Genomic DNA, 13,031 nt, shown 5'->3' on the forward strand with positions numbered 1-13,031 from the left:
TTTATAATTAAACTTATATAGCGTGATAATGTCATTGAATATAAGCACTGTTTGATTACAAAATCTGAGAATGGAGAATTCAACCTCAGTGGGACTAAGAAGAACTTCAGTAATCTTAAAGATCTTTTGAATTGCTACCAGATGGAAACTGTTCGCTCAGACAATATAATTTTCCAATTTACAAAATGTTGTCCTCCAAAGCCAAAAGGTAAAATAATTTTCTAGTTATTTTAGAAATATGGATCATGACTTGTGTATATATAGTGATATCTTTAGTATATTGATTTAAAAAGAAAGGTGAAAGAAGCAGCTCCATAAACAGATTAATTTTGTCGTATTCTTTATAAGATTGATCAGATTGGTTTAGGTTTTCTAGAAGTGACATGAAGTTCTATAATTCTAAAATGATATTAAAAATAATGCTTGGTATAAATCAATCATTTATTAATTGAAGTGTAAGACCTCACTACCAAATTCTCATATGTGGTTCTAAGTAAACACTTTAATACTCTTAGAATTTTAATTTCTTATATATGTATTTTTAAAAATAACTTTTCATTGTTCACATTATTACAATTGTTCCTCTTTCCCCCCCACATTGCTCCCCATCATCCAGTTCCCACACAACCCCTGCCCTTACCCCCCCCCCCATTGTCCTCATCCTTAGGTGTATGATTTTTAAAAATATATATATTTTATTGATTTTTTACACAGAGGAAGAGAAAGGGATAGAGAGTTAGAAACATCAATAAGAGAGAGTCATCGATCAGCTGCCTCTTGCACATTCCCCACTGGGGATGTGCCCGCAACCAAGGTACATGCCTCTGACCGGAATTGAACCTGGGACCTTTCAGTCCGCAGGCCGATGCTCTATCCACTGAGCCAAACCGGTTTCGGCAGGTGTATGATTTTTGTCCAGTCTCTTTCCGCACTCCCCCACAGCCCTAAGAATTGTTAGTCCACTCCCTTGTTATTCCCCTGATTCTATTATATTCACCAGTTTATTCTGTTCATCAGATTTTTTATTCACTTGATTTTTAGATTCACTTGTTGATAGGTATGTATTTGTTATCTCTTTGTTGTTCATAATTTTTATCTTTACCTTTTTCTTCTTCCTCTTCTTAAAGAATACCCTTCAGCATTTCATATAATACTGGTTTGGCAGTAATGAACTCCTTTAGCTTTTTCTTATCTGTGACGCTCTTTATCTGACCTTCAATTCTAAATGATAGCTTTGCTGGGTAGAGTAATATTGGTTATAGGTTCTTGCTATTCATCACTTTGAATATTTCTTCAGGCCTACATACTTTCTGTTGAGAAATCAGCTGACAGTCATATGGGTACTCCCTTGTAGGTAACTATTTTTCTCTTGCTGCTTTTAATATTTTCTCTTTGTCTTTTGCCCTTGTCATTTTAATTATGATGTGTCTTGGTGTGGTCCTCTTTGGATTCCTTTTTTAAGGTTCTCTGTGCTTCCTGAACTTATAAGTCTATTTCTTTCACCAGGTAGGGGAAGTTTTCTGTAATTATTTCTTCAAATAGGTTTTCAATATCTTGCTCTCTCTCTTCTTCTGGCACCCCCATAATTCAGATGTTGTTACACTTGAAGTTGTCCCAGAGGCTCCTTGCACTATCTTCATATTTTTTTATTCCTTTTTCTTTTTTCTGTTCCAGTTGGGTGTTTTTTGCTTCTTTATATTTCAAATCTTTGACTTGATTCTTGGGATCCTTAATCTGCTGTTGGATCTCTGTATATTATTCTTTATTTCAGTCAGTGTATGCTTAATTTCTGATTGGTCCTTTTTCATATTTTTGAGGGTCTCACTAAATTTCTCTGAGGTTTCTAGAAGATTCTTGAGTAACCTTATAACCGTGGTTTTGAACTCTATATCCAGTAGTTTGCTTTCCTCCATTTCTTTCATGTGTGACCTGTTTCATTGTCTCCGCATTTTGGCTGCTTCACTATCCCTGTGTTGATAGTGTGGCTTTGTGTGCCAGGTGTCCTTTAGGGCCCAGTGGCTTTGCTTCCCTAATTACCTGAGGTAGACATTCTTGGTGCACCCCTTTGTGGGCTGTGTGCACATTCTTGTTGTAGTTATGCCTTGATTGCTGTTGGTATCACTGTGAAGAATTGACCTCCAGGCCAGTTGACTGTGAGGAACAGTTGTATCTACAATGGGAGGACTTCTGTGCTGGACTTGCTTCAGTGGGGCTTTGGTGCTCACTGAGGGTGTCTCTTATTGATGTGAAGAGTTGTAATCTGGATGGTCTCACTCTGACCACTGGATACACTGGCTCTTGGATCTCCAAGGAGGTGCAAAGTCAGCCACTCCCTGAGGCCACCCAGTAGGAACTACAGAGAAATCTGCAGATTCCTTCTCTTTGTGTGGGGTTTGGAGGTGCCCAGATGAGGCCTAGTTGTGAAGCACTGCAAGCTGCTGTCCAGCCTTGGGCCTTCTTTTGGAAGCTCTGGGGCTCTCTGATCCAGATGCAGTTTGTTAGGTTTTAGATTGCAAAAGGCCAGGCCATTCATATGCAAAAACCGCTGTGCACAGCTTGGGTGGGGTTGTAAATTGGGTGGGGTGGGATCTCAGGGAATCACCTGGGTGGAGCAAACAGAAATGGCTATCAGCCCTGCCCCAAAGAGGCTCTCTGGTCTCTGTGTCCCACAGCACCATACAGGAACAATGATCGCTGCAAGCACCTCTGAGAGAAAGCCGCCCTCGTGTTCTGGCCTGATGCCTGACAGTCCAGTTTCTCTCCATATGAGTCTGGGTCCCCAGAGTCTCGCTGGGAACTGGAGTTCAGAGCAGTTGGGAGCTTGCATCTCCCTCCTGACTAAAAAAAACAGCTGTATCTAGTTGCCAGCCCTTTTTCTGCACACACCTCTGTACCTCCACACTTCATTTCTGCACCTCTGCACCTCCTCCCAGTCTCAGTGTGCTTTTCTCTTTCCTTCTAGTTGTATAAATTCCACTCAGCCAGCCTTCCCATGGTTCTGGATGCTATCCATTTTGTCTTTTAGTTGTAGTTTTGATGTCATTGTGCATGGCAGCAAGTTCAGGTGTTTACCTATGCCGCCATCTTGGTTGTGTCTCTTATTTCTTATACTTTTAAAATAAAAATACTAATATTGGAAATCTCATGAAATAATGATTATTAAAAATTATTAAAATTCCTGAAAATTTATATTAGCTATGGAAGTGAATAATTTTGAATATTTGAAATAACTGGTTAAGATATATTAAAGTTCAGTGAATAAAATGCTAAAGTAATTTTTTATGGAAAAAAATGAACAAAGTTATTAAGAATTTCTTATATTTAGAACACACTTTATTTTACCGCTTTGGAGAACTTTATGTCCTCAGCATATTTTGATGATATGTTTTTCATTATTTCTTTTATTTCTTTTACAGATAAATCAAACCTTCTAGTCTTCAGAACAAATAGTGTTTCTGATGTACCAACCTCACCAACATTACAGAGACATAATAATGTGAACCAAATGGTGTTTCACAAAATCAGAAATGAAGATTTAATATTTGTAAGTCATTAGATGCTGATTATGGTCTTTCTTGTCCTTTTAAAATAACAAATGTTCTCCACTTATATCCATGTGTCATTTGGAAGTATTTTATTATAATCCATATTAAATTTTTTTGCACTTTAAATATTTTTATTTCTTGTGAAAGTGTAATACCAAACTTGAGTGAGAAATTAATAAAAATATTTTAAGAAGGGAATTGTATTTTTTACAGAATTTTAAAATTTTCTTTATAAATCTTAAATTAAAAATCTTCTTCTATAAAAGACCTATATCTTAATTCTCAAATTGTAGAGAAAGTAAGAGAAATTTAAGGGATTAAAAAAGAAACTGAAAACAAAGTAGTACTTTAGGTCTGATGGCTATACAATGATGGGGGTTGGAATTGGTCTCACTAATCAAGGAGATTAAGATCTAAAAGTAGGGCCAAGTCTTAAGGCCTAAAGAAGAGCAAGAGTTAAAAATGGGGCCGTGTTTGAATAAAGCCAGGACCTTCAAATAAATACATTGTCAGTAAAACAATATGTGGAATGTGAAAAATTCACTCACTAGCAAAAGGGGAAGAGAAGTGTTGTTTTAGGTGGGGTCTTAGGAAAATATGTCTCTCCTGAGAATTTGTAATCATAGACTTTTGAGTTTGGGTTTCTTTATGCCACCCACCTGATCTAGGCTAATAAATTAATATAAAAATGATACTCCCCTAGTAATACCTTGTAGTGCTTGGAGGAAGCAGAAGGAAAATCTTTTTGGAAGAACATACTCTTAACCTTGCTCACTCAGAAGTCTACTTATGAAATGACTCCAAACATTAGCTTTTTTTTTTTTTTTTTAATCCTCCCCGAGGATATTTTTTCATTGATTTTAGGAGAGAGTGGAAGAGAGAGGGAAAGATAGAGAGAAATATCCATGAGATAGGAACACATCGTTTGGTTGCCTCCTGCATGCATCCTGACCAGGGCACAGGCAGCAGGGGAGCCTATATCTGAGGTATGTGTCCCCTACCCCCACTGGAATCAAACCCGGAACCCTCAGTCCAGACACTCTATGCACTGAGCCAAACTGGTTGGGTCAAGCATGAGCTTTTAATTGAAACAATTAAAAGGGAAATAGCCTAAGAGTAAGAAGACCAATAAATCTCTTTTAGAAAGAGATTATAAAGTTAATTTTTAAAGATATAAAAGGCGGTGGAAGCATTTTTTAAAAAGAATAAAAATATTTAGAGTAGAAAAATATAGAAATGAAAAATCATACTCATTGTTAGAGATACAAAATGAACAGGTTAATAAGCAGATTCCCTTTAATTGAAAAGATAATTAGTGAATTGGAAAATAGATCTGAAAATTTTTCATGTTGAGCAGAATGAGTAAGAAAATGATCAACTCATGTCCACGTTCCATAAAGAGACAGTAGATATAATTATCAAGAATTGTAAAGATATGCATCCTCAGGTAATAATGGGAAGCAGAGAGTTACCAGGTAACCTAATGTAATAAAATTAATAATAGTAGACTTTCAGTTTAAACATAGGCAGTCCTGCTTCAGAGTTCAGGGTTTCAAAAATTACTCTGGAAGGATGTATAAGAAATACTAATAATAGCTAATTATTTAGCATTTACTATGTCTCATAGACTATACTAAGTGCTTTCATGTATTTATTTACTTATTTCTCCTACCAATCTATGGAAAAATAGTTATTCCTTTTCCTCCAATGAAGAAAAGACAGCTACAGCAGAGAGAGAGATTAAATTGCCTGTACAGGGTCAAACAACTAGAAGGTGGTAGGTAATATGGAACAAATCAGATATGCTGCCTCTACAGACCATACTGTACTGCCAATCTACTGCACTAGTAGGAAAGGCAACAACAACAAAATTTCACATGTAAATGAATGTAGGTAAATAAAAATAAATGTAGGTAAATATAGGTGATAATTATAGCCAATCCAGCGGGTTTAAGAACAGATGGAACCAAAGTACACTTTATTCATTAATCCTTTGTTTGTTTGTTTTTTATTACTGTATAAGGAAGCAGAATATAATTCAGAGTCTTAAATCTGGGAGATATTTGCTAGTGGACTTTTTTTTTTTTTATTCTTTGTCATTGAACATTTTTCTAATTTTCACATCTTTATCCATCTTTACTCATATTTTTCTTTCCTTTCTTTTAAAGAATGAAAGTCTTGGCCAAGGCACTTTTACAAAAATTTTTAAAGGTGTAAGAAGAGAAGTAGGAGATTATGGTCAACTGCATGAAACAGAAGTTCTTTTAAAAGTTCTGGATAAAACACATAGAAACTATTCAGAGGTGTGTATGCTCTTTATGTAGTTTATTTAGTTTATGATATTTAAAGATGTGGTCTTATTATACACACTACACATCATGCTTGTAGCTTTTATATCAACAAACTTTCTAAGGATGCCTTCTAGTGTGGCTATAGAAAATTATAGAATCCTAGAGGCCTGATGCATGACATTTGTGCACTGCGGGGGTTGGAGAGAGGTTCCTCAGCCCAGTCTGCGCCCTCTCCCAGTCCAGGACCCCTCGGAGGATGTTCAGTTGCTGGGTTAGGCCTGCTCCCCAGCAGGTGGGCATTCCCCGAAGGGTCCTTAGTGCCACTGCAGAGGTGGGAGAGGCTCCCAGGACCCCACCACTGTGCTCGCCAGCCACGAGCCCAGCTGCTGGCTGAGCGGCCATCCCCCTGTGGGAATGCACTAACCACCAAGGGGCAACTCCTGCATTGAGCATCTTTCCCGAGGTGGTCAGAATGCATCAGAGTGACTAGTCATTTGCCTTTTGGTTGATTTGCATATTAGTATTTTATTATATAGGATTTTTATAATAACACTAGTGGCCCAATACATGAAAATTTGTGCACTGGGGGGATGGAGTCTCTCAGCCCGGCCTGCCCCCTCTCACAGTCCTGGAGCCCTCAGGGGATGTCCTACTGACGGGTTAGGCCCGCTCCCTAAGCCACAGTCTGGCCTCCCTCTGCAGGAAGTAACTGGCTGATCAGGTTGCCTGAGTCTTGGGTCGTCGCAGCAGCTGCCGCCATCCGCCATCTGAGGCCTGCCTGAGCCTTGGGCTAGCCATGGCAGTGGTAGCCGCCATCCACAGCTTGCCTGAGCCACAGGCAGCTACTGCGACTTTGTCCAGAAGATGTCTGCTCTAATTAGTATATTATCATTTTATTAGCTTAGATTTTAAAACTAATTTCTTTTGGCATTGTATTATGGTTATCATTACATCTCTGTATATACTAAGGGAATGGTTTTCAGACTTGGTTCCCAGAGCTTTTTGGGCTTCACAGATTTCTTTCATATTTTAATCTACTTAAAAATAAAAAGAGAGAGAGTTTAGCTTTGGTCTGTGTGGCTTGGTTGGGCATTGTCCTGTGCACCCAAGGGTTGCTGGTTTGGTTCTTGGTTGGAGCACATACCACTTTTGCCGGCTTGATCCCCAGTGGAGGGTGTGCAGGAGACTGATCGAAGCTTTGCTCTCACATTAATGTTTCTATCTCTTTTTTCTTCTCCATCTAAAAATCAAATTTTAAAAAATGTTTGTACTACGAAACAGTCTAGTTGAAATATGGATTGCAGAGATACAAGCCCACAGCAACCCCGCTGCCATTTGCCTTGAGTTCTTAGCATAGTAAGACATCACCAAACATTTGTGATGCTTAAAATATCTTAAGGGATGTTAGTAAGAAGAGGATGTGAAACATATAAGTCAAAGAGTTGTTCTAATCCAGAACACCGCAATGTTGGTGAATGTAATTCTCAATAGCTATAGCCAGAAGTTCTAGTCCAAGTTTAGTTGAGTTAGAATGATGTTAATACCATGCTAATCTCCCAATATAATTGTCATATTTTATATGCAGAGATAACTTTTTTGTTTTAAATTTAAATCATTTTCAATTTTCAATACATTATATTAGTTGTAGGTGTACACTCCAATTCCTTACTAAGTCTTATTTGAAGCTCCCACCCATTTACTTCAATCTCATATCACTATCTCTGGTGTCTACTTCTGTTTGAACCTCTGTCTTCTACTCTAGGTGTCATTAGTCTAGGCCTGTTTATCTTCCATGCTTATCTGCCTTGTCACTATTGCTCTTTTTTCATGGCTATCTTCTGTTCCAGCTGTATTGAGGGGTTTCTTCAGAGTGAACTCTTGCATTAAGATTGGTGGCATTGCAAGACCATATAAGGGGACTAAAGCACTTGGTAGCCTTACGTATGTATTCTGCAGAGAAGAGGAGAAAGTGCATTTCTCTACGTCAAAGAATATCTTTCTGAACTGTGAATACTTATAGGCACAACAATAATTCTTTTGCATTTTTTTTATGGTTGTCTTTTCCTTAGTCTTTCTTTGAAGCAGCAAGCATGATGAGCCAGCTTTCTCACAAGCATCTGGTTTTAAATTATGGAGTATGTGTCTGTGGAGAGGAGAGTAAGTAAATCTCTACTTCTTTATGTTAATGTTATAGCTTTCTCAGTACATCATTTTTTTAATATAGAAAATTTATTTTCAGGATCATAGTTATATATCAGTATAAACTGTAGTTTTAATAGGAATTAAATATTATTAAAACCAAAAATATTATAGAACTGTTCAGTTAGGCCTTCTAAAAAAGGAAACTAATGAGTGGAATTAAAATGCAGAAAATTGTTAATATGGCTTATGTTAAAGAGTAGAGTATTATAATAAACATTGTTTACTAATCTTTTACCATAATATATAAGGTTGGCAAAAGTAGGTATATACAGTTGAGTATTCTAAATGAAGTTTATTCTTTCTTGTATATTATTTGTTAATTATTGTATTATTTTTCCATATGAACAATTGTAAACCTAGTTTTATCCAACCCTGTAGATTATGGCTGATTTACATAATAATGGAATAACTGGACATTTCTGTACCATTTATTTGGAATTATAAAGAGAAAGCATATTGCCGAAACCGGTTTGGCTCAGTGGATAGAGCGTCAGTGGATAAACCCTGTGGACTCAAGGGTCCCGGGTTTAATTCTGGTCAAGGGCATGTTCCTTGGTTGCGGGCACATCCCCAGCTGGTCGATGTTTCTCATTGATGTTTCTAACTCTCTATCCCTCTTCCTCTCTGTAAAAAAATCAATAAAATATATATATTTTTTAAAAAGATAAAGCATATAAATTATAGATTGATTAAAAAAAATAGTTCATTGATTTTTAGAGAGAAGTTAAGGGAGGGAGAGGGAGAAACATCGATGTGAGAGCACATCGATCAGCTGCCTCCTGCACATGCCCTGCTGGGATCATGCCTGCAACTTGGGCATAAACCCTGACTGGGAATTGAACCGGCAACTTTTCAGTGTACAGCACGATGCCCAACCAGCTGAGACACACTGGCTAGGCCTAGACTGATTTTGAATGAAACTAACTGAAATTATTAGATGTTAATATTAGATATATTCTATGTCTAAATTTAGACTTCATAAAAACTCACAAGGTTTACATTCAGAAACTTTCTATGTAATTCCCATTTTTTATTAATAATGTATATTAGATATGCATCACACTCATATAACAATGCTTCATATATTTGAATATTGATAATATTTTCAAAGGCAACGGCTTTCAAATCTGTTTTCTGGAAGTTCCTCAGTTATTCAGAGGAGTTAATAAAATGACTATAAATCTAAGTGCAGTGGTGGGGAGTTTTTCCCACTTACCACCAACTAGAGTGGTTCTGTATTCATCTCTTATTTATTGATGTTTCTCATATTTTTTTACTTGGGGAGGATATACTTAGAGCATATAATTCCAATTCTTACACCTTTTTTTATACTTACTTCATTGTTTCTGTGATGTACTCTTCTCATTTAAAAAAAAAAATCTAAAATTGAGAAGCTGTGATATAATTGATGGCATATCAATTTCATGGGTACTTTTTTCTTATATAACATAAAATAAGGGGACATGATAATATGTGGTATCTATGAAAAATAGTAAGTCTTAAATGTCACATAAAAAAGATTTATTAAGCTCTTGTTCATTGCAACATTGCAACTACTAGATCTTTCCTGGATATTTTCCCTGACAAATTTACCTGTAGGCATTTTTCTAAAATTAAATTTATTGGGATAACATTGGTCAGTTTTTAAATATTGGTATGTGGATTGTTCTCCAAATTAACTATGGGCAGCAAAACTTTAATTTGTTTGTGTTACTCAGCAAGGTCCAAAGGCAACTTTTGTCAGTAACAGTTATTACATACCAAATGAAAACTAAGTCATTTTATTATTATTTTTTATTTATTTATTTATTTTAAATATATTTTATTGACTTTTTACAGAAAGGAAGGTAGAGAGCTAGAGAGCTAGAAATGTCGATGAGAGAGAAACATCGACCAGCTGCCTCCTGCACACCCCCCACCGGGGGATGTGCCCGCAACCAACGTACATGCCCCTGACCGGAATCGAACCTGGGACCTTTCAGTCCGGAGACTGACACTCTACCACTGAGCCAAACCGGTTTGGGCTGAAAACTAAGTCATTTTAATATTAAATCAAGCAGCATTACAATTTGAGATTAGATCTACAGTATGCATTTTAAAGCAAATATATTAAATATAGGCATATATGAAGTTTATAACTTACTGGGCCATGAGCTAACATGGATAACAATGTGAAGTCTGTGAGAATTCCTTCAAAAATATATATCATTATGCCATGTTAACAATTTTTTTACTTGAACTTTTGTAGGTTTTATTTTGTATCTTAATTTTCCATTATTTAATTTTGAAAACAACACTATGCTTGATAAAAACAAAATATCAATAAGTTCAAATTTGAAATCAAGAACTTAAACTTACTCTTTTAAAAATTACTAGTAGAATGTAAATAATCCCTAAACCCAGTTAATTATTAAATAACCTGCATTTATGTAGAAATAGTCTTGTCTTTAAGGAACTAAGTCAATGCTAACAGGGTTGGTAATTTTTACTGTTTCATAATGGCAGTTAGCACTTTTTTTAAGAGCAAATACTTGCTTGTCTGGAAAAATATATCTTAATAGTATTTTTAAAAAATAGTTTTAAAGATAAAGCAATGCAAAACAATTTTTTTACAGCATAAATTAAAGAATGGATGTAGTTCAAATTCAAATGTTCCTTTATACCTCCAATAGAATAGACATTATTATTAATTTTTGTGTATGGAAGAAGAATTCAGGAAGTTTTGAATGTCTAAATAGTTTCGTGGAAGAAAAATTAATAATGTGAGACATTTTTATTTGTTTTAAAAAAGCAGTCATAATTCAGTGATGACACAGAGAGGTGTGCTGAAGTATTATTTTATATGTGTGGGGGTATGTAAAATGTATATAATTATGAAATGCTTATGTACATATATATAATGCATTTATTGTGTACATATATTTTACTGTGTATTATTTATTACTATGTGTAATGCGTATTATGTATAATATTTTACATATAAAAATGTAGATTCCTACCTCTTGCTGTTGTGAATAAACTAACACCCCTTTCTAAATATATGCAGCTGATTAGCTTTTAAAATTAGTGAATTGTATGTAGTTTAATCTCTTTTTCTATAATACCCTCAGGTAACTATATTTATACAAGTTTCAAGTTATATATATTTTTTATGTGTGTACTTGAGCCTTATCATTATTATATTTTAATGCAGATATTCTGGTTCAGGAGTTTGTGAAATTTGGATCACTAGATACATATTTGAAAAAGAATAAAAGTTCTATAAATATGTTATGGAAACTTGAAGTGGCTAAACAGTTGGCATGGGCCATGCATTTTCTAGTAAGTAATTAATATATTCTTTAAAAAAAAATCACCCAAGGATATATTTTATTGGTTTGAGAGAGATAAAGAGAAAGAGAGAGAGGGGGGGGCGAGAGAGAGGAGGAGAGAGAGAGGGGAAGGGGGAGAGAGGAAGAGAGAAAAACATTGATGTAAGAGAAAACGTTGATTGGCTGCCTCCCATACATGCCTGACTGAGGCTCGAACCTGTAACCTTTTGGTGTATGGGATGACACTCCAACCAACTGAGCCACCCAGTCAAAGTAGTAGTATATTCTTCATCAGGAATTTATTTTGTTTAGTGAAGCAATGTAGAAAGGATCTTGACTTGGGAACAAGAAATAAATCTGTAAATGGATGCTGACTTATTTAAAATAATCTGTTTTATGAAAGGTATTATTTTAGGCATATATTTATTTATGTAAAGTTACTTTTATTGTAAATAGTTCTGTCATTTCACCAATCTCTTAAAATTGATGACACACAATCTAAGGTTTATGCCACTTGTGTTTAAAGAATTTAACAAAAAATTATGCAGAAATGTGCTAACTCTGGATAGCAGAAAACTCCTTAGAATATACTTTGTTGTAGTGTTTGTGGGCAATTAGAAATTATGTCCAATAAGAAAACAATATTTCTGGAGAAACATAATACCAGAGGGCCAGCTAGGGATCAGACTCCTCAGAGCACACCTATATTCTGCTGCTGAAAATAAATAGTATTTCTTTCAGCCACTGCCTAAAATTAGGTACTACTTAAAATCTCAACTTTAGAAAGTGAAGTGGCGTTGGTTAGTTTTAATGTATTTGTTTTATTCTGGGCATGGATTATTGTGTCATTTAAAATGTAAGACAGGAAGCACAGTGTTGCCATAAAATTTCCGTTTATTATCTCAAAGCATACCTCCAAATTAATGTTTGTTAATTAATAGTCTTATTTTTCTTTTTAAAATCCATTTGGGGCTTAAGACATATTAAATGTTCATATATTTGTGGATTGGTATTTGAATGTATTTATATTTTACTCTAATAGGAAGAAAAAAACCTTATTCATGGGAATGTGTGTGCCAAAAACATTCTACTTATTAGAGAAGAAGACAGGAAGGCAGGAAATCCTCCTTTCATCAAACTTAGTGATCCTGGCATTAGTGTTACAGTTTTGCCAAAGGACAGTAAGTTCTATAGGGATTATATATTTTATTAAGCTTTACTTGGAGGGTTGCATAAACAACATGTTATTTTTTCTTAAACCATTTTATTGGCATGTTCTTGATTAATAATAAAATGTATCTACCATTTTTAGCAATCTCAATTAAGTTATAGTTACATCCTAGTCTCTGTCCATTTGTCCTTATGAGCATGTTACTCGGTTTTAGTGCTAATTCAATGTCATCAGGAATCCCCATTTGGGATATGGCAAAAAAGGAAATTTTATTAGTGTAAAACAGCTTAATTGTGATATAGCACTGCTGTGAATACAGCAAGGCTGTGAGGCAACTCTGGGGCCAGGCCCCTCTCTGGCTAGACAGCTCTGCTCTGCTCCTTGATGGTCTGGCTCTGCTCTGTGCCAGTCTGCTTTGCACTGTGCTAATCAGCTGTGCCCGTGCTTTGGTCTGCTCTGTTCTGTGCAAATCTGCTCTGGCTTGCACTGGTCTGTTCTATGTTCTCTGCTG

The 13,031-nt window shown here is 35.6% G+C and overlaps 1 protein-coding gene across 4 annotated transcripts in view; it reads left to right on the forward strand.

Annotated features, from left to right (window-relative positions):
- JAK2 (Janus kinase 2) overlaps positions 1–13,031 on the forward strand; it is a 110,999-nt gene that overhangs the window by 80,687 nt on the left and 17,281 nt on the right. For all 4 annotated transcript variants that reach the window (XM_084899483.1, XM_084899480.1, XM_084899481.1 and 1 more), the window contains exons 11-16: positions 22–208; positions 3,417–3,544; positions 5,714–5,848; positions 7,906–7,993; positions 11,232–11,359; positions 12,392–12,530. In XM_084899483.1, coding sequence (XP_084755609.1) covers positions 22–208; positions 3,417–3,544; positions 5,714–5,848; positions 7,906–7,993; positions 11,232–11,359; positions 12,392–12,530 — 805 coding nt within the window. The remainder of the gene's footprint in view (positions 1–21; positions 209–3,416; positions 3,545–5,713; positions 5,849–7,905; positions 7,994–11,231; positions 11,360–12,391; positions 12,531–13,031) is intronic.

This window comes from Pipistrellus hanaki, assembly GCF_964339955.1.
Source record: "Pipistrellus hanaki genome assembly, chromosome: 11".
NCBI classification, from domain to species: domain Eukaryota; kingdom Metazoa; phylum Chordata; class Mammalia; order Chiroptera; family Vespertilionidae; genus Pipistrellus; species Pipistrellus hanaki.